This window comes from Triturus cristatus, chromosome 8 (genome assembly GCF_964204655.1).
Source record: "Triturus cristatus chromosome 8, aTriCri1.1, whole genome shotgun sequence".
In the NCBI taxonomy this organism is placed as follows: domain Eukaryota; kingdom Metazoa; phylum Chordata; class Amphibia; order Caudata; family Salamandridae; genus Triturus; species Triturus cristatus.
This window is the reverse complement of record NC_140591.1, coordinates 229633395-229655850: the sequence shown is the minus strand read 5'-3', so window position 1 is coordinate 229655850 and position 22456 is coordinate 229633395. Positions and strand designations below refer to the sequence as shown.

Sequence of the window (22456 nt, the reverse complement as noted above, 5' to 3'; positions counted from 1 at the left end):
CCACGCAGCCCGGCTTCTCCTGGCTTCACCCGGGCCCCCTTCTGGGACCCGGGACTTCGTTGTGGAGCCGGCGAGGCTCCGGACTTCCTTCTTCCGGGTCTCAGCTGTAGGAGGCTCCGCCTCCAACCAGGGGAGTTGCCTGACTTCCGGGGCCGCGGCGGTGTCCTCTCTCTCAGCGGCCAAGTGCGGGGTGGGCACCCGCCTTACCAATACTCCTGCAAGCGGGGTGGGCACCTGCCAATTAGTGCCACAGGCGGGGTGGGCACCCGCCTCCTAATAAATAGGCAATGAAATCAGCAACGCTAAAAGGCACAAATATGCGGGGTGGACATCCGCTACCCCCGGCAGCTTAGGGGAATCCCCAGGTCGGGATTCCCTCTATAATTACGGCAGCAGCGCGCTGCACGCCGCCAACTCCTTTTGGGCAATTCGACTATAGCACTCTCGAGGCGCTAAGCCCCTCCAAGTTCCTGGGGTAAGCTGGGCCAGGAATAAACAGTCCTTGGGGCTGGGGCCACCCCAGCAGGGTGCAGCCAGGCAGGCCAGCATGCAGGGACCCCCAAGAAGCTGGCGCTGGGTCCCACAGCGGTTCCTCCTGGCAGTGTGTCCCCCCCAGCCCAAGTAAGCACAGGAACAACCTTTTTCATGGGGTCACAGCCCCTATCTTTATACCACTTTTCCCCTTTGTCTGCAAAGCACAGGGCATGGGGAAACCAGTTCCAACTGGTTCTGGAGCACTCTGTTTACCTGGCTCCTCTTCCCTATTGTTAGGAGGGGGCTCGTCATTAGACACACCACAGGGTGGCGGAGCAGCATTCACTAGGGCCGGCACCATCCTATTCAGAGACCAGGGACTTCTCCTCCCACCACTCCAAATGCAGATGTCCGATTCAGCCTAGCGCTGACTCACTCTGCCCCTCCTGGAGCCACACACACTTCCCAACCCCTGTCACTCAAAAGCCAGACATGCAATTCACATCAGGCAGGCAGACACATAGCACACAGAAATGCCAACTTCTAAAAGTGGCATTTCAAAAATAGTCATAATAAATCTGCGCACACTATTGCGTAGCATTTATTATTACTATTTCAAACATACCAAACTTGACCACGCTGCTCCTCTCATATCAGGAGTTACCACTGAAACACTTATCAGGGAATCCCCAATGCATTCCTATGGGAGGTCAGCTCCACAGTAGTGAGAAACCAAAATGGCTGTCTGTCACTACCAGGACTTGTCACACACTTAAAGTACATGTCCTATATTTTACCTACAATGCACCCTGCCCATAGTGCTAGCTAGTGCCTAGCTTAGGGGTGACTGACATGTAGTAAAAGGGGGGTCACGGACATGGCACACACTTTAGGTGCCACATCACAGCCACAGTAACACTGCGCGCACAGGCCCTGCAATTGCAGAGGCCTGAGATAGGTTTGCACAGGCCCTGCAATTGCAGAGGCCTGAGATAGGTTTGAAAAGCTACTGCAATCAGCGCTGCAAGCCCACCGATAGCATTTAATTTACAAGCCCTGGGTATCTGAGATACCACTTTACAAGGGACTGACAGGTAAATTAAATAGGCCAAATAGGTGTAGACCAATCTTACCACATTTAACACAGAGAGCATACGCACTTTACACTGGACAGCAGTGCCAAAGTGCCCAGAGTCCTAAAACCACCAACACCATGTCAGAAAGAAGGCTAGGAGAAAGGCAAAAAGTTTAGGGATGACTCTCCTAAAAGGGCCAAGTCCAACAATCGCCATAAAGCACTTCAGTGCCTCAGTAAGGGTAGTGAGGACTTAATAAATTCAGATAGGAACCAGTGCGACAAAGAAAAAAGATCCCACACTTAACCAGACACAGTGAAATAAATTAAGAAGACAGTAAGGTCAGATAACATTACATAAAGCTTGCGCTTTGGCTACAGGCTGGCACTGGGACAGATCTGTGACATAAATTTTGGCCACAGTCTGCTACAGATGTTGTTACTTTCTTGTTCTGTGTTTGTTTGAAGCTGCAGTTCGATAGAAGAGAAAAACACTGGAGTGAATGTATTTATGCTCAGCTTGCGTTACAGCAGATATCCTTCTTTTCACAGGGCAATGCTGTAGTGAGGGGAGAGAAGGAGCACTCAGGGCCGGCTTTAGGGCAGTGCGGCCATACAGGGTGCTGACCGGGGGTGGCACTGACCTTTGGGGGTCCGCTGTGTTTAGCAATAACTTACGATTTAAAAGCACCTGCTGCAGAGTTCCTTGTGCGTCCAGCTTTCAGGCAGCAAATAAATATGTCAAGATAACTCTTGCTATGAATGTTGCAGCTAAAGAGAGATCAGAGTTTTGTCTAGTGGCCGTTTTGTCTGATCATAAAGTAGCGCAGAGGATTAATATGCCTGCTGCAAAGAACAGATCTGTATTTTATGTGGATATCTGAGTGGATTAATAAAGCCAGCCTTTACCAGCGCTTTAAAACAAATGGAATGTATATGACAGAGAGACTAAGGCGAGATGAGGGGCATGGTAGTGAGTGAATCCGAGGAGGAGGTCATGGGAGCGCTAGAAAAGACTGTTGCAACGGGGGCCACTGGAGCTTACGCTGGCCCTGGGAGCACTACCCTGGCTCGGCAGTGGTCTATCATTCTAATGGCCTCAGAGGCAATCCTAAGTCTGATATTTAGCAGGAGAAAGGATTTGGTCTGCCTTGCGTCACACACTTGGTGTGTAGAGCAAGGGTTTTGGGCAAACAAGTTACAGTTAAGATGTAAGTTTGTGAATTCATCTTGCAAATTCTCCGAAAATGGGCGAAGGGTGTAGTTTTGTTCTGCTCACTGGAAACTCTGATTATACTTTTATTCTCACACAGATTTAAGTGATTATAGAGGACCTGATTATGAGTACACTGTTGAGGATGAGAAACTTATCGCACCCAATAAGGTACGACATGTAGGTGTTCATAATTTATCAGGTACAATTTTAATAACCTAATCTGTGTTTAGTCTGCAAAACGAAGCATAACCTATAGATGTTGGTGCTTCCACCACCAAAATCTGCCTTTCCCATTATTTACTGTAAATTTTCTCCCATTAAATTCTAGCATGCTAAAGTTTAACTTGCGGCTTTAACATTACTACACCTGGGGCCAGATGTACGACCAAAAAATGTTTGCGAGTTGCAATTTGCGCAAAATTGTGCAGCTGTGCACAGAGCTTAAGGAGGACAGGGCACATAACTGTAGGATGGAGCGTTGCAGGTCACATGACACGCACTCCATGACGAGTGCAATTGAACGTCTGGCGAATGCAACAAGCCTGCACAGCGAACGCACCCTAGCACTGCAGGTAGAAATGGGCCACTACAGTGGCGATGTAGCGAGGGGACTACAACAGATCACAGCTGCTGTTGAAGCTCTGTAAACTAGCCTGATAGCTACAGGAGGAGGCGCAGACACTGCTGAAAGTGAAGTGGCAAGCTCCAGCAGTGGTTCCACTGCTGGTGCCCCAACCCAGTGAAGAAGCAGCAGTCGGCACTCTATGAACCAAAGTGCAAAATCAACATATGCAGGACATAAGGGCAAAAGATAATTTAATGGTTTTTTTTTTTTTGCTTTACACTTTTATTTGTGGTGATGTAATCACTTTGCATTTATAATTTGTGTAGTGACAGTTATATGAGGACAGGTTGTCCCATAGACACAGTCAATATGACCTTAAATTTAAAGCATATTTAAAAGACTTACCTTTAAAAGTAATTTCTGGCTATATGGTCCATGCGCCTTTTCCCCTCTGCTGCTTCGCTTCCCTCATTTGGTTGGTGTGCTGGGAGTCCAGGCTCTTCATCCCCCGAATCTGCATCTGACAACTTCATTGGCAGACCCCGCCTGCATGCAATGTTGTGGAGTATTGCGCAGCTTGCGACAATTTTGCAGGCTGTCTCCAGGATGTACTCCAATGCGCCGCCACTCTTGTGTAGACACCTGAATCTTGATTTTAGTATGCCAAACGTGCACTCGATATTGACCTTGTGCGTCTATGTGCCCTGTTGTAGCGCCTTTCATGTGCGTTGGGGGGAGACAGGAACGGTGTGAGGATCCATGAACGCAGGGCATGCGCACTGTCACCTGCACAGAAATGTTAGATTTTGAGACAACATGCAGACAGATATTTTCTTGCTAAAACATCTCGCTGTGGGTGTGGGGGTACATTACCTAGTAGGTATCCTTCATCAAATTCACTTCTTTCTAATTTCTGGTATATGCCACTGTGCTTGAAGATATAAGAGTCATGTGTCCTACCTGGAAATTTGGCTACTATGTTTGTGGTTCTATTTTTAGCGTCACAGACAACTTGTATGTTGAGTAAATGTGTGCTTTTCCTATTATGGAATATGTATTCTATGCGTGATGGTGGACATATGGGCAGATGGGTCCCATCTATGTACCCTATGACATATGGGAATCTTGTAATTCTATAGAATTGCAATTTGGTATTTTCAAGTTCCTGATCATTCCATGGCATATAGATGTGTTCATGTATGTGGTGTAGCAGGGCATCTAGGAAATTGCGAAAGAAATGTGAAAGCGCACTCTGTGAAACACCTCCAGCCACTGCAATTACGTCTTGATAGCTACCAGTGGCTATTAGGTGAAGGGAACACAAAACCTGCACGTGTTGGGATTGCATTGCTGCGCTGAGTTCTGCTTTCCAAATGTGGCTTCAGGGTGTCAATGAGGCCTAGGATGACTGTGCCACTCAGCCTGTACTGTTCATAGATCTCTTCCTCAGTCTTCTCAAACAATGTAAGCCTGACTCTAAAAATCCTCTCCTGTCTCCGCCTCCTCTGCTGAGCTGCACATATACGCATCCTCCTCGTTATCATATACAGGCCCACCATTTTGGAAAGGTTTTTGTCCATTCTGGGCCTGTTTTTATAGTTTGTGACTGGTTACCACCTGCTTCAGGTTAGTGGTTTTATTGCATGCGCAAATGGTCCGCTTTGCGCATAGTCGCAATTTGCGAGCACTTCGTACATTTGATTTTGCGAGTCGGTATTTGCGGCTCGCAAATTGGAAGACGCTAATAGCGTTCACTTTTTTTGCGACTCGCTATTAGCTCGCACCGCTATTTTTGAAATTGCGAGTGCATATCGTACAAAGCGTACGGACATTTTTGCATGCGCAAATCAATTTGCGAACGATTTTGCGCAATCAAAATGGTTGTACATATGGCTCATAGTAATTACAAGGTGTGATAAATATACTAACTATACTTGTGATTTCTTTTCTAACAGTTCCGTGTATAGGTATTGCAATTTACTGAGGCATCCGTAATAGTTAGACCCTTAGTAGTTCAGAATTGTAAATAATTGTAGTTAAAAAAAATGTAAAAGGATGTTGGCATCTGTCTTAAAAAATACATCAAGGGAGAGGTGAAGAATGTTCTGTTCATATTAATTTTGTTTCGAGAACTTGCACTCTCCCTCTGTATACAAGCTTCAGCCAATAGGAGCTTCTGTTGGAGAGGCTGAAAATGGATGTAAAGTGGTCTGAAAATGGAGACCTCTGCATGCCATTTGCACCAGTCGATGTTTGCATTGATATTTGAACCAAAGACTATTGAGAGGAAAAAAAGAGCACATTTGCACTAATCAGCGCAACATTGATATTATTTATGCATTGACTGAGTTAAGTATCGCTTAAAGACTGGAGCAAGATTGGAAGGCACCAGTGTCCAATTGTGCAGCTCAAGGTCCAATTTACCTGATATACCCCAAGGTGTGTTGATGTGGGGAATAAAAAGGGCATAACTTTAGTCCCAAAAATTATTGTAAATATAATGGAACCAAGCCCAGATTTAAGAAAACCTGACAAGGTAAGACAAGCCATATGGTGAACCATCAGTTTATGACATGCGCTTGTCTTCGCAACAGTCGGTAGGTCGTTGCAGAAAAAATATATAAGGATACAAGATCTGCTGTGTCATCTGGTAGGCTCCTTGCCATGTTGGGAAAGGTTCAAGCGATGCGGACTCCTTAGTAGGAGCTCTTGAGAGTAGGGCTTTTCTTTATTTAGTTCGTTTGTTAGGATGCTAACCCTAGTCACAGTAACTTTCAGAGGATAAAGGTGCCACTAAATCTAGAAAATAACTTATGACACTCTAATAATTTTGTTGTCTCCCAGCCCCAGTATCATGAGTTCGTTAGTGATTCAGTTTGTGTGCTTAATGTACATTTGCTCTTTAGTCCATTAAGACTGTGATTGACTAGTGTGCTACCTGCATTCATTTACCTACAGCACTACAGATTTGTCCTTGTGGTGCAGCATTGAAAACTCACCTGGTTCCATGCAGGTTTCCAATTGTCTATGTACTGTAGACACTTCTTTTGATTCTTAGTCGTTTTAGATTTGAATCCTGCTTATGTTTGAGATTGAAGAGAGAAGCTTATAGCCAATACGAGATACAGGGGCAAGCTTTCACGAAAGTAAAGGTCCGCCAGCAACAAGGTGAACCTGCGATCGTGCAGTTCACCTTGTTGCTGGCGGACCTTGGATTGTCAAGCCGCTACGCTGGGAAGCTGAATAATCCCTTAGCTCCTTCCATACGCCACGGCGAACAAGTGTTTTCAGCTGTGCCACTAATTGGAATTCTCCTGGCCGCTGGATTCCCGCACCCACTTCCTCACTCGGACCTGGGCTAATCAAATTCTAGGAATTGTTCGTCTCCGATTCTGGAATTGCACTTTCAGGCTTTTATATTCTCTAGTCCTGATGAAGATCTATGTATTGTTTGAATAGATCGAAACGTCGTCGACCCTATGTACAAACATGCATGTTAAACGCATATGTTAAAATTGTGCATGACATTGTACTTTCGTGAAAGCTTGCCCCTGTATCTCGTATTGGCTATAAGCTTCTCTCTTCAGCCTGATAAATGTCCTATATGTTTGACTGTTTGTACCTTTTGTTTAGTGTGTAAGGACGCAGGACTGTGTCCCACTCTACATTCTAACGTATGTCTAAAAATTACCTTTTTTTGATCATTATAACCTCAATGTCCGGCTGGGCATTGTATAATTATATAGAGCCGATTCTGGTCTATATTTATCGCATATTGTATTGTTTTTGAAGGACCTCCTGTTTTTCAAACTAGCAAGTACCCTGGGTCCTTCCTACCTCACGGGTTCCCCTTGTCAAGTATTAATATATGTTTGAGATGTCAGCACTACAAAATGGCGCTTCAGAACTCGAGAGCTCCCATTGTTTTGTCTTGATGCATTGCACGATGCATATAGGCAAAGGGAATTCCAGAATATTCCACTGTACTAGCTATAGATGAAGGTTTTTTTTATAGCATTTTGTTAATATTATTTCAGTAGAATCTTTAACAGACCTGTATTAACCTTGCTTGTATTTCATTCAGAACACACTGAATATCCGTAACCAACTGGTACTGTACATGCTGCTTTACGGAGCGGATAGGACAAGCCTCCTTAGCAGATATATAACCAAATAGCGAATACCAAGTTTGATTGTATATAGACTGCTCCTTAGTGAATCAATGATTGATGAATAACCCTTTGCCATTTCCACTGTAGCGACCTTATGCCCTAAAATTTTATTCCATCTCACAGGCCATGACCAGAATGTGGACACATACCAGCCCACAGCTGGTGTGGACCAAGCAGCACAAAAGGCATGTTCTCTTTCCGTCCTTCCCGTTCCACATCCACCAGCTCACATGTGTCACTCTGCCCTTGATAGTTAGATGCGATAGTCACAGGTGGGTGCAGGAGTGGCTGAGCCACATTGCTCCTGTACACCATTGATGGCACCATACAGGTGGCTGCATGTTGTCCCTGATGCCCAAGCAGCTCCTTTTTAGTCCTTTGACTTTCAAGGAGTAGTGAGGTTGAAGAATCAAGAAAGTTGGTTTGAGAGTAGAACATTTTGACTCGCCTAACTCATGTATAACTTAAAATAATTTTAATGTCCAGGTAATTATAATGTCGAGACAGTCTATTTATTTTATAAAAAGAAATATTTCTGTCTTATGTCAAAAATAATCATTCAGTAACAATATCACATTCAAATTATTGCTGAGTTAGTGTCTTCAAATAAGCTGTATTGCATTTCTGAAGCAGGTACTCAACTCTACGAGGGAAAATTAAATCAGCCAAGTATAGCATCTAGTTTTGCATGAGCACGTGTCTGTAGTTCAATATTACTGATTCTTAAAGTGCCTGCATTCCTCACAAAGGGGTTGACCAACAAGTGTGCAGCACTGCCAGTGAATGGCAAAAGCCTCCATTGATTTATTGCCAGATGCACACTTAAGGTACAGTATGTGGAACATAGAGACATCTGGTGGAGACAGAGGCTTTGGGCAACCTGCGCTTCTGTAGTTATCTCCCACGATGACTTCTTCACTTGCTCCACATTCACCACATTTGTTCTTGGGTTATTTTCAGCAGCTGTAACAAGCTTCTGATCTCAGCAGTCTTTGCAAATTTAGGCTCCTCACAGTTCCACAGGGAATTACTGGATTCAAGTCAGGGATTGAATTAAAAGATCCTCTTCACCTGAGGCGGTCTACTGCTATCTCTTCTGCATGCAGTAGTCTGTTCCTCAGTCATGGAGTATATTCCCAACTCTGTTATGGGAGACAGCCAAGCTATCCTGTACAGAGGTGCAACCGTCTTCATAGTCAAACAGTGAACTCTGAACGTACAAAGGGGAGCTACTTATATTACAGAAAAAGCTGAAGTTGGGCCCTCCTAGTCACTCTGATTTATTGTTCTCTCCTAGTCTTGAATGAAAGCAGCCATTGTAAGTACACCTTTCTCTATGTGTTGCGCAGTTCCATTGGAAACAGCTACCAAAGGTTCGCTACAACTACGGTTTATTTGGTGTTAGTAGGCGTCTCATTATGTCCTCTTGTTTTTGTAGATTGGAGCCAGATCACTCTAGTTAATTTCGGGCTTTAGTTGGGCTTTTGCTGCTAAAGAGGATTAGGAAGTGGCAGAAGAAAGCTAACCCATATCTTATGAGTTGGCTTATAGCAGTGTCTGTGCATTTGACCACAGTCTGATATCCGTTTCACACCTCTTAGACCAGAGCCTTATCTACTGGGACTGACTTTTTCAAGGGAAGCTGAGCATAGAGAAGCTTTCCTTCTCCATTTAAAATGATGTGAATCCAAACCAGAAAGGAGAACATGGCTTTACAGAAGCTTCAACTAGAAGTGGGAATAAAGTGCAGCAAAGGGAAAAGCAGAGAGCTTTTGTGAATACTGCTAACCTTTTAAGTCACACTGCTACCTCGGGAGCTATATACATAAGAGAGAGGACCTGAACTGTGGCTTCCATAGTTCATGAAAGTATAACTCACACACATTTCCTACACTGATGATGAATTGAGGAGGCACAGCCATATGGACTACATCGATTTACACAGGGCGAGCTAGTAGGCGATCTCCGCACTAGGGTGCAGATTAAAAGTAGGGCTATGCGAAATTTAGAATCATTTGTTTTTGCGTAATTACGTGAAATTATGGCAAAATTACACACATTTACATAAAATGCAAATTTGTCTTTTCCTGCTATTTAGGTCGAGCATTCGAGACCTCTTGTATATACTTATATGTGTATGTACTTTGTGGGCTCTGGAGATCAGCCCTAGGACTTGTCTCCTTCCGCTTAGGGACTTTTTTTCTGTTCAGCTGCCTCTATTTAACTGTCTTGATAGAAAACGACCAGTAGAGGTTAGTAAAATACCAGAATTGTTTTCTGCTTATTCAACTGCCTCTTTTTAACTGTCTTGATAGAAAACGACCAGCAGAGGTCAGTAAAATACCAGAATCACATTAGCATTCTCTAGATTCCAGTCCATAGAAATTTTCTTCCACGAGCACCCGTAGACAATAATGTTATTTTCAAATCTTGTATTTTCAGTGATATGGCCACCGAAGGTCCTGATTTTATATTAAAAACAAAGCTTTGGACTATACCATTTCCCGTTGAAAAACAATATTTCTCTCCATGTGTTCCCATGCCTGGCGTGTCACGCAGTTTGGTGCTTACTTTCCCTCCATGTTAAAGAACAGTAGATGTTTCAGCACCCAGGCTAATGCATATAAGGTCCCAAAAGCGAGACCGATTGCATTGCAAATGCTTGTTTTCACTTAGGAATGCCTCCTTGCGTCAATTTTAAATAATTATTTAAACATTTAAACAACTTGCGTTCTGTTGTTCCTGTGCAAATTTACAGTGAATTGAGCCATTCGTGGTCAGCTTTTCCCCAAAAAATTAACTACACAAAATGGCATGGTGGATTAATTTCATGAATTTTGCGTAACAAATATTACTCGACATTAACAAAATTATTCAAATTACACCAGCGTTATTTAAATTACGACCCATCCTAATGAAAAGGCCTGTACCTCATGACGATAGTTCAACTGCCAACAACCATCAGTGTGTCATAGGCATCTCATGTGGATGCTAGTCACCTGCAATAAAAGGAGTATCTCCTTTCATGGCACCCCTATTACCCAACAGAGTGATGAACTTTGTTGTTAAGCAACAGCCAAAAACATGTTTTCCAGAAAAAGGGTTTCCAGAGCTTTAAACTTATGGTTTATTAAAGATTCTGCTGCTAATTGATTTAAACTTCCACAAGTTGTGTGAGCTTAAATAATCTGTTTCTTAATAGTTTTCATTTGAATCATTATATCTTTGATTAGGGCTTATGTTTTATTGCTTTCTAAAAAGAAAAAAGCATTTCATTTTAGCAAACACAGATGAAGCACAACTTTACCCACTGTTTGCACTGTACACGCACAAATCACAGCTACACAGCCGAATAGCAGAGAATAATCTATTTCACGAAGCAGTAACCTTGTGGATAAAGTTACTCCTTGTACCTTTTGCACATACAGGCTGAGTTATCCACCAGATGGACAGAGATCTCTCTATGGTAAAATATATGGAATACTTTTAAAGTTTATTAAAGTTAAACAAAATAGTGAAATATTTTAATTAAAATATTATTGTAAAATAATTTAAGATAAATGCAGAACAAATTTTAAAAAAAAGGCTACAGCATTATTAACCTAATTTCATTTCAATATTCAAATTAATCTTTCAATTATTTTCAGTATACTAAATTAAAATTATGTTTCGTACAAATTAAATTTAGAAACCCAGCTAAAGTATACAATTTATATGTATCCATTATGTAGTAAAAATTACTAAAAGTTATGTGCAGATTTTTTTTTTAAATGTTACATTCAGTTTTACATTTAAAAAAGGGTATTAACATATATTTTATAATACACTAAGATTTATGTTTGTGTTAATGTAATTTCTCTAATATTACATTTAATGTATTTATAGTTTTTAGAAAGTTAAAATAAATTAATTTAATGTAACAGTTCCTATGACCTGTTTTTTTAATCCCCTTTCTCCATTATTTTTATGGGACGTGTGTTGCAGTACCAGGGGTGAGTTATGTGTGGTGCTGGACTTGCTCCAGCTCTGAGCTGGAGAACATTGATCATTTTTTGACTAATTTTTGGCTGCTGTAACTATAAAAGTGCAGTGTCCCTTCTTAAACCCCCCCTGAACCCTCCATAAACCTCTTCTTGCTCCTCAGCCTTTCCAATTTAGTAACAAGAATTCTCAATTTTCCAGCAATTCCCCGTCTTCCCATATTTTCTACTCAAACAGATAGCTACGTGTGGTGATCTCCACACATAAAAGATAGGAGAAGGCGGAGACAGTTATGCTGCATGCCTAATTCGATGAGAGGAGTTCTAAAACAAAAACTGCAGTAAATACTAGGGGCTATTTTGTAAAACATGATGATTGTAGGTGTATATTCTATATTAACATGTGGTTTATTTTTACATGTGTTTGTCTGTCATACAGGAATATGATATTCTTGAACAATATCTAAATGAGGCAGATTTCTTCCAAGAAGAGATGATTTGACTCCTTTTTGCCAGACTTCCGTTCAGACGGCATTATCATCGTGATCAACTATTATTCCTATTACTTTAAGAGATTGCTTCCAAAGCAGCTATTTAAACATGTTTTTATGTATTTTGTATGAAAAGATGATACGAATGTATTGTTTATTTTTAACATGCTTCTTTTGTTCTGTTCTGCTCTTTTAAAATGTATTTTATTTTGTATACTCAAAAATGAATTTTTTCGACAGACCTGAAAAGGTAGGAATGAAGGCACCTACAGGAAAGACATGAATTGTGTTTGCATAAATAAAATAAACACAGTATGTCTGTCTGATGTTGCAGTTTCTGGTTGCACATAGTAAAATCAATGGAATCCTTAGTTTGAGTTAGTATAAATGCTTATGCCTGTCTAAGAGATTCCACAGAGTTACCCATATTTTCCTGCATGTTAAGACCCTCTTTCAAAAAAGGTATTTAGGGCTGTAAACATTCATTTATGCACATAAATATCTTTCTTTTATGCATGTGAGGAATTCAGAAAGGGCCTCCCAAGTGGGAATTAGGCTGATAACGTCATGGTTTGCCTTGCACGTTTTTGAACGGCCACAAACATACATATATGGGCAAATACAAATTGAAACCCTTGCTTCCTGAAAAAAGGTCAATTATTTATTGTAACAACAGCTGAGGACATATAAGACTGGAAAGATCAGTCTACAAGGGAATGGGCTTCTCCACAATGAGTAATTCTTTCTCACTGGACAAATAAATAAAAGAGAAAATGTGCTTTTGACATTAACTCAGTTCATGGGACAGTAAAACTAAACAAAGAAAGCATAAATATAATGTATTTCCTATAACCCAAATATGCTCAGGTGTTGTAAACTTTTCCAGTCAGACGATCTGGAGTAGATTGAGGCATCTGCTGTAAATCAGTCACCAATGAAGCATTGTTGGGCAGTAGCATACAAGTATTGAAAGAGCCTTTTAATTTTATTGAACAGTGACTAGAAATGGAATCAAACTAACATAATAGTCACATAAAAGTCACTTTCTACAGATTATTCAGAGGCTTCTCACACAGCAAGCATCAGTGGCTCCCTTATAACAAGACTCTCCTGTTGAAGCGTTTGTGACTAGTACAACAGGCATTATTGTAAGCTACAGAATTTCCCATTTGCTTTGAAACCCAATCCGTTCTAGCAGCAGTGGTACTGATAATGAACTTTTGGACACCAGAGTGAAGGAGTCTAATAAGGTGCATCTAACTGTGGAAACGATGCACAATCTGCATTTTGTAGTATGTAAAGTAGTACAACGCACATACTACAAAATGCAGTTCTCAAATCTATCCCACGTGTGCGGAAACCGCCACACATAGGTATGCATTTTGTTATGGGAGGGACCAGGGCAGTGACTTGAAAAAGGAAAATAATGACTTTTATTTGGAGAAGTTTAGGGAAATAAAAGGAGGGGTTTAGGGAGAAAATCCTAATGCAAAAAAAACAAACTACAGCAAGTGTTACAGCACACATGCTAATGCTATAGGGGAGGTAGTGATGACTTATAACTCCACTTTCTATTTACAGGTGAAACTCATTTAGCTACAACCAATCACATGCCGGCTGACCACATAAGAAATTACCTCACCAACCAAACAGGTTTTTGCCTTAACTATGTTGGTGAATGTCTTTTCAGCTTAGCCCCTGATTTGAGTAACACTTATTATGCAGAGGGCAGAGAGCGTTTAGAGGCAAAGTATCAACAGCTTTGGCTTCTTCAGAGAAGCGGTGATTGCCAGATACCAATTTTTCTTGATATGGGTGTACTCTGGGAGCAGGGGCATCAAATACCTGCAGCCATGCCTTTGTCAAGAGCTAACTGTGCTCCATAACATGGCCACTGTTTTTTTCCTGTGGGTCAGTTTAGGTAATGTAAGTATCTCACAGGCAAATCAGTCTTGTTAGTTCTGCCGGTTAGTGTCATGCATCAGCAGAAGAGTACACAAGTTTATTAACATTCTACAGTCACTGGAGGAAAGTCAATGAGTTCAAGGGAATTGTAGGCCTATGCTTATTTCCCTTGTTTCTTTTGTGTCATCAGTTGGACCCACATGGCACCTCAGTCGCATCACCACAGGAGAAACCATTTCCGCAGCAGACACTGCTGGCACTCCGTCAAAGTGCAAGGTGTCTGCGATGCCAGGGACTACTTTACTGATGTGTAAGCTATCTTTCCTGGAAGCACATAACATACACAATTTCAATTTATTCTCACTTTAATTATGATATCTACTCACACCCGCAGAGGCATTGGTCCTCCGATGAACCTTGCTCATCGCATTGAGAGGTGAGGAACTAGAGTGGCTTCTGTTGTCTACCCAATCAGGACCAACTAATTGGTAACCAACTCACAATTTGGAAATCAATTTTAAATATATTACTCTCAAGATCATGCTGCAAATGTATAGGATGAAAACGGGAACCCCAAACCTCCTAAAGAAGTTCAGTCGGGCTAAAATCATACAAACCAATCATTCTGCCATAGCAGTGCAGAATAATAACAAAAGAACCTGGTGTTCTGAGAATTATCTATAACTGTCTCCGTTAAGAATTAGAATCTGAGCTATTGTATGTAAGCTCTCTATGGAAAGAACATTTCAAAGTTACGATTACAAGTATACTTTGGCAATAAAGATTTAGGGGCCCACCGCGATCGTAACCTTGAAAACCGCCCGTCAGATTATGATGGCGGTGGTGACTGCTGCGGTGTGAAAATCTGTCCACCGCTTTTCCACCGGTAGCAATCCGCCCGCTGGCCTGGCGGGCAGAGCTGGACTGCCAAAATGGTGCCGGTGCCTAGCTTTTTCCGCCATCCGGATTAGGATGCATGCAGAAGGCAGCTTTTCTGCGGCGGTCCCTCCGCTTTGGAAAGGCTAGGTGGGGATTGTGTTTGGGGGCCTGTTGTGGGCCCCCCTCGTGTTGAGGGGGTTGCCCCCCTACATTTCACTGCACCAAGTGGCAGGCACAGTGAAGTGCCTGCCACGTAGTGCAATGAAATGCACAAAATGCTAGTTTCCGCGACGCAGCAGTGCTGATGCCAGCACTGCCCGCCACAATGTTAAAGCTGCGGAATCCGACCGCTGCGTTGGCGGGCCCATCATAATACAATGGGCAGGATCGCCGCACGCTACGGTGGTGGCCGGAAAAAATCTGACCGCCATCGTAATTGGCCCCAAAATGTTGTTATTGTATTAAACAATTTTAAAATTCTATGCAATCAGTATTTTCGGCAAGAAGTCACTAGTCTCGATTAGCAATAACAAAATGTAGTATGAAACCACACATTAGTAGTGATAAGTCAAAAGGCAACCTTACAAGTAAATCTGGAACCTAGTATTTAGCCACAGAGTCCATAAAGTTTGCTAAGCAAGGGGAATTCCTACCACCTGTAAAGGTAAGAGGACAGTTCAGGAAAGTTATTTGGTATAGGCATATAGTTCGGTCAGAGTTCGGATGAGGTAAAGGAGGCAACGGAGAACAAATCAGTAGTGTCAGCAAGCCTCAGTGACATGAGTTCCAAATGTAGCAAGGGAGAAGAAACTCAGCATCAACAGCCTCCGCATCAGGAAAATGAGGGAGCCAGAAGGGGTGTCTCAGTCTGAGACCATGTCACTCACAGCGTCTCTATGAGCATCCGATGTGTCTGAGCCCCCTCGGGAGAATGCCCACCATGAGCATCCAATGTGTCCAAAGAGTCTCTTCAATTATATATTACTTGCTATATCCAGAAATTATATCAACTGTCACCCCACAGTGGTCCATCACTCATGTCACCAACATCCGCTAACAAGATGCAAAAGAAGATACTTTAGACAATTTTCCCAAGCAATCCATGGGAATCGATCACTGTTCCAAGCTCCCAAGTTAGTCCACAAAGAACGATTCAGAATGTTGCTTTCCATGCACTGGTGTCAAAAGTTTAAGTTCCCACATATTAATCCATTCCAAAGTGTCGAAAAAGTATCCTTTAGACATCAAGAATGTTATGTGAAAAGTCCATAAAAAGTTACATGAATAGGAAGGCAGAATTCTTTCACATCAGTCCATGAAGTAAAATGCAATCCTAAAGGAACAAAATCACTTAATGTATAGAAAGGCAATGCAATTTTGACTATAAACGAACATGCAATTCGATCCAAGCATAATATTTTCAATCATGTATTCATGTCAAATAATCAAGTATTGTAAATTGTCATAAGTGATTGCATAGAAATGTTCAGTCTTAACTATGGCCTATTACACAGAGCCACAAAGTACCTAAATGTACAATAAATGTATAAAACATATAATCTTTGTCATTTCAGTAAATCTAGATTATTTTCAATGTAAAGCAACTACACAGAAAGTTTTATTCATGTAAATTATAGTGCAAAGCTTTTGCACCAGCTTTTCGATCTCTATGGTGCATTACAATTGAAGCATTGGAAGATGGCTTTGTATTTATTTAAACATTGCACAGTTAAATCAAGATTTGTGTATACATTTTTATATGACTTCTCATTTTAGTTTACATTAGTTTGCATATTATCAGTGCATATTTTTATAATTTTTTATTTTGACATTAAGTCATCTGTAAAAACAATTATTAGACGTGTTAAACACAATTTGTGACTGAATTCTATTTCTACAGCTCAAAACACTCTTTTATGGCACTTGTATTTTGTCTCTAAACAATATCATTGTCATTCACTTGACGTGTGCAAGGTGCACATGGCATTCATGTGTAGTTTTGTTGTCATATCCAGTGTTCATTGTTATAAAACTAGTGCACGCACCTTTGGTATCTGTAAGCCTTGATTCAAATGTCTCAAGTACACAGGGTGGCACGTCCATGCGCTTCTGACGTAGTGTGCAAGATAGTAGCAGCCTGTTGCATATTGCACATCTTCGCCGTGCTACTGAGTATATATAGAGACATTAACCATGATCTGTGGTAGCATTCAGATTCCCTGGATGGGTCACAAAAAAGAGTTAACGGTATGCAGGTGCAGTATTGACTATTGGAGTCGTTTTTGACCTAAACCTCTCGTTCGGTTGTTTATGCGGTTGGGCAGCATCTAGTTAATGATGAATGATGAACTATTAAATCCACCACATATACCATCCTGTGTCACTACAGTGTTTGTAGCATCCTCCACAGGTGACCTCTGTTTGTGGGGTGCAGACCTCGGAAAACCCTTGTGCAGCACAAACCAGTCCACAGCTTTATTGTAAAGTTCCTTATGTCTTCTCTAATCCTTGCACAGAGGGGGAACTCCAGTTAGAATCACCATGTAAGGGCAGGCAGCTGGAGGAAGGTTAATAACTGTCTGACTGGTATTAACCCTTTCCGTGCTCATGACGGAACCACTCCGTCATGAGCCACGGGTGCGCTGTGCTCATGACGGAGTGGTTCCATCATGCTGCGGCCGTTGGCGGCCGCTCCGCCCACGCGGCGCTAATTCCCTGCCTGTACGGGCGATTAGCGCAGTGGGCGGAGACGTGACGGAACCACTCCATCATGAGCACAGCTCACCCGTGACTCGTGACGGAGTGGTTCCGTCACGAGCACAGCGGACCCACAACTGCCCCCAAACCCCCCCCCCCCCCCAGCGCCGCGGCGGAATTCCTGCCGCGGCGAAGGGGTTAAGAGAAGGCCCACTGAACACATTGCAAGCCAAGTGAGTATTGTGTGGGGTTTGTTCCCCTTTAGTTGAGCACAGCCTCACATGACTGAAGCGAGTGAGACATAAGGGAAGGATTAAGCCCAAAGACATGGGCAGCGGGAGTTTGACAGTACTTGTTCAATATTATCCTCCGAGATGCCACTGCAACAGTGGCACTGATACAGTTAGCTTGATCACCATCCATGGTTTGATTTTCTGGGGGTGCCAGATTTGGGGCTGGTGCAGGTGGGGTGGCAGCTAGAACAGAGTTTTTAACTTGGACTCAATAACATTCAGATGATCAATAAGGGGGGAGGGCTCAGTCTTAAACTTAATGAAACAATCCTCCAATAGTTGTGCAGCACTAGGAGAGCTTGATATCGGAACAGAATCTGCCCCTGCCATAAATACCGAAGGGGAACAAGGCTGCCCATGAAGACAAGAATGACATGTTTGGCAGTCAGCTCCACTTTATTTCTTACGAACATTCTGCTTGGGCCTCTTAATCATTGCTGCTGGCTGAGGGCTATCGACGTTATGGCTTCATTGTTCAAAGACATCGCGCACATAGTGGAGGAATTAATAGAAGAGGATACCACTAAGCTAGAAGGCAAAGGTGTTTCTGAAGCAACTATGGCAGACCCTGAATTCAGTCTCCTTACTGTTGAAGCAACTTCTGTGCTGATAATCCCCACAGCCCTTTCCAGCATCCTGTCTATAGAGGTACCTTTAATGAGAGGTGTAGAGACAGAAAGGGCACCTGTAGCTTTCCTTTTGCCCATTTTGAAAGGTAAATAATTAGTCACTACTTGGCAAAACCAGAGAGTTCCTAGCACCCAAGCACGGAAAAACTAAAGCCAAAGAGTACCTTCAGGGAGACCCATGGGAGGTGTCCCAGCCTAGTCTCCTCTGGGCCCTGATGGGTGCCCCCACTTGGTGCTTTTAGCACCTAAACCATAAGCCCCGCCTCCTCCTCGGTGGCCTGGTGCAGGCGGTGGTTTCTTGGTCCAGTAGTCCCCCAGAGAGCAGAGTCCATAAATGTTAAGCGCAGCGGAAGAAACAACATGCTTTTAGCTCCTCAATGATGGACCCCAACGCCTCCTCTGTGGCCTGATGCAGGCGGTGGTTTCTGAGGCCAGTAGTCCCCCAGAGAGCAGAGTCCATAAACATCCTGTGCAGCGGGAGAAGCAGCGCACTTTTAGCACCTCAACAATGGGCCCACCTCTTCCTCGGTGCTCTGGTGCAGGCGGTGGTTTCTGGGGCCAGTAGCTGCCAAAGAGGCTGTTCAGATTGTATATGTGACTGGGATTACCAGTGTACATATGAGGATACATGATGACAGTATGGCTGCTGTCACTGCCTTGGCTAGTGGCAAACCTTTACCTAAAGGCTCATCAGCTAAGAACTCTATCTATTGAGTCCTCATAATGTTCCCTTTGCCTGCATTCCTGTGGTGGGGGATCAAGTGATACCCAACTGGGACCGCAGGTTAGAATTAATACTAGCAGCTCATGAAGGTTTGGCATCTGACCATGCTGGTATGGCAGCTACAGTTTCTTTATTACAGAAACTATACTGGTGGCAGGGTCTTTATCAGCAGACCAAAAGCTTTATACTTTTCTGTGACTTTGTCAACAAATTAAAAGTTCCACCATTGCACACCCACCACAAACCCCACTTTTAGTTCCAAACAAGCCATTACAATGTGTCTATTTTGATCATTGCAGACTACTCCATATGGAATGCTACTTCAAATATATCTTAGTGGTTGTTGATTCCTGTTCTCGATTTATATGGGTGTGACCCCCAATGATCTCCTGATGCTTGAATTATGAAAGATTTGCAAGTCTTTATCAGTACATATGCAGTGGAAGCATTCCACTCAAACCACGTCCCTGCTTTCGCCTCTAAGGCATACCGGGACACCATGGGCACCCTAGATGTTGCTGTGCATTATTCCGCCCCCTATCATCTTGAGGGAAATTCGCTAGTGGAACAGAAGAACCGTGACTTAAAGCAGTCCTTAGCAGCTCTAGAGTGTTAGGTTCAGGTCGTAGTTGGATTCATCACCTGTATGGTATGCAGAGAGCTTTAAATATTCTGTCTAGATGAATGTTGGGTGGTTCAACTCCATATAAAATATTATTTGGGGTTCCAATAGTCGTACTAGTTCTTGCTAACTCTGGTGCAGTGGCAGAATATGCACCCTTTGATATCAATGAATGTTTCACTGTCTTACAGGAATTACTAGACTTCCGAGAAGAACACTCAAATCTAAGTTCTGCCACTGACGAAGTGAAGGTGCAACCAACAGTTTCTGGCTGAATTCCTCAAGAAAAGTTGGGCATCTAGTCAGAGAGAAGATTGCAGATAAAAAAAGAGTTTGACCCGTCCTATCGTACACCGGTGCCTGTCCTTACCATCCAAGGTTATCAAACTTTTGGTCACCAGGTGCTGGTTTTAAACAAAAACGGCAAGTTATGATTGATTTGGTCAATTTACACCATGTGGCCAGCCCTCCATAGTAAGCCACGAGGGTAGTTCCTTGTCGCCTCTCCCTACCCTGCACGAGATCCCTCTAAATGCAATAAGTAGCCCTTGTCTTGTTATTTCCCGGTAGGAGTCTTCAGGCGATGAACTTTCGATCATACTGATTGATGATGAAAATATAGGGCGTGTTTCTGACGCAAATTTGGTGTTTTCTGCCGCTGCTTCTTGTGAAGATGTTATGTATTATCAACCACCTTTGGAGGCGTCTACCGGATCTCCTACACATGGTGAGATCCCTGTTTTTTCTCAGACTGCCTCTGGATATTTTGACAACATTGACTTTTCTTCAGACTTGTCACACACCTCCTTGCGTGGTGTGCATGGTCTACTCCTTTGGCTAAAATAGATATTACAGCCTTCTTTTTACTATTGACTGTACACTTTCTTCCAGATCGTATACTCCAGAACTGGTAGATGAGGTGTTTACACCCCATTCTTCATCACTCTGAGAAAGTCATCATTTTGCCCTGAACACCCCCAGTTTTTGACTGATAATGGTGGATACTGACTCCGATTGTGCCCTGGGCTCTGCTACCCAGGGCCATTACTCTGTTAAAAGGTGTCATTACAATTGGTACTGACAACCTAGCTATAACTCCTTAGTATAAGGTAGGGCATGGTGGCCCAGTAGATGTAATGCATTTAAGGGTGCACTGCTGTGGTGCCTATTGTAATTTTCAGTGGTAGTCCTGCAGGCTGTTATTCTAATAAAACTATGTCTATATTCACTTTTGGAATTAAAGGTACTTTCAAAGTCTTAAACAACATTATATTTACATTAAGTCACCCTAAGGTCTGCCCTAGGTGCCCCAAGTGTAGGGTGCCATGTTACAATAAGCAGGGGCAATATAAAATATGTTTTATATGTACTCGAGAGGGAAAAACTGCCAATTTTGTTTTTCCCTATTGTTGTGCATTAGCTCCATAGGCTATCATGGGAAGGCTTTATTTAACTTTAATAAAGTCTATCTTTTGACAGGAGTGAGCTAAAATAATACTTTGAAGTTAAAAATGATAGTTGGAATAAATCCAGCAACTTTCCATTGTTGGATTTATTATAACTATTATAGGAAATACGTTTTAGAACTGCTTTCCTAAAGCTATCCCATTCAGCTCTGTAGCAGCCTCTCCACATTGGCCAGCTGTTGACAGGTTGAGCTAAGTTGCCCTAATGAGGTGTGAAGTGGCCTGAACTGAGACAAAGGAGACATCTGGTGGTAGAAGAGCTGCTGCCTGCAGATGCTAGGACAGGAAGGGGGTGGGTAGCCAAATTGGCATTTAAAGGGTGAAAGACAGTGAGGACAGGAACCAGGCTAACCACAACTTTCTGCACCCCCAGACAAATGGAAGCCCCTGTTATTGAATTAGGAGAGGGCTGGTAGGGGAGTCTGGGGGAAAGTTAGCCACACCTGTGGGTGGGGTTAGCCAGACCTGAAGCTTCAGGACAGATTTTCTCCATTTTGATTTTTGTGGTACAGTGCTTTCTGGGACAAGAAAATGCCACACTTAAGGGGACGTGTCATCACAGAGGGTGATTGGCCAGGGCTAACACCCTTCTTGTCAGCTCAGAAACCTAGATAAATATGAGAGAGCTGCTCTGCAACTCGGGTCCCTGCCTGGAAAGGACAACAAGAAGGACTGGCCTGCTGAATCCCTGCTCTGCAACAAAGACTGCAACAAAGAGGATTGCACTCTTAAGGACTGCACCTGCTGCACACTCTGGGCTTCACAAAAAGAGGACTTTGTGTTGCTTAAAGGTTTGAGAAGTCATCTGCATCAACTCCTCCAAGAAAATCCCAGCTGACCAGCGTCAATGGACTTTTAAGAACATGTGCTGGACCGGTGCATTGTGGGAATTGTAGCCCCAACTCTCCAAGTAGCAACTCAGAGCTTCTGGAACCCTGGCTGGTGGTGTGGACAGTTCAAGAACTCAAAAGGACCTTCTGGAAGAATATCCAGAATTTTGGAACCATTTGGAGAATGTTTGGTAAAAAGCTCCATAAGTTGACTGACCCATTGTCGAGAGTCCAGCTGGGGACGTCGACCCGCAACTAGGCCTGAAATTCAGGTGTGCTCCCTCACCTTTTGCCCCTCAAGAACTGTGTCTATCAGGCTGAGTAAGGGTTGGCCTGACAGACACACTTCATTTTCAGGTCAGGCAGCCAGGAGCTAGACACGCACTAGATGCGTAGGCTCCTGGCTGCCTGAGCTGAACTTTGCTGGGATGAGGATGT

At 43.0% G+C, this 22456-nt stretch overlaps 1 protein-coding gene across 2 annotated transcripts in view; it reads left to right on the top strand.

Moving 5' to 3' along the window:
• Nucleotides 1-16316, top strand: part of CCDC82 (coiled-coil domain containing 82) — a 149598-nt gene extending 133282 nt beyond the window's left edge. For both annotated transcript variants that reach the window (XM_085621427.1, XM_085621428.1), the window contains one exon: nt 11922-16316. In XM_085621427.1, the coding sequence (XP_085477553.1) occupies nt 11922-11984 (63 nt within the window). In that variant the 3' untranslated portion in view covers nt 11985-16316. The remainder of the gene's footprint in view (nt 1-11921) is intronic.
• Nucleotides 16317-22456: the final 6140 nt, after the last annotated feature.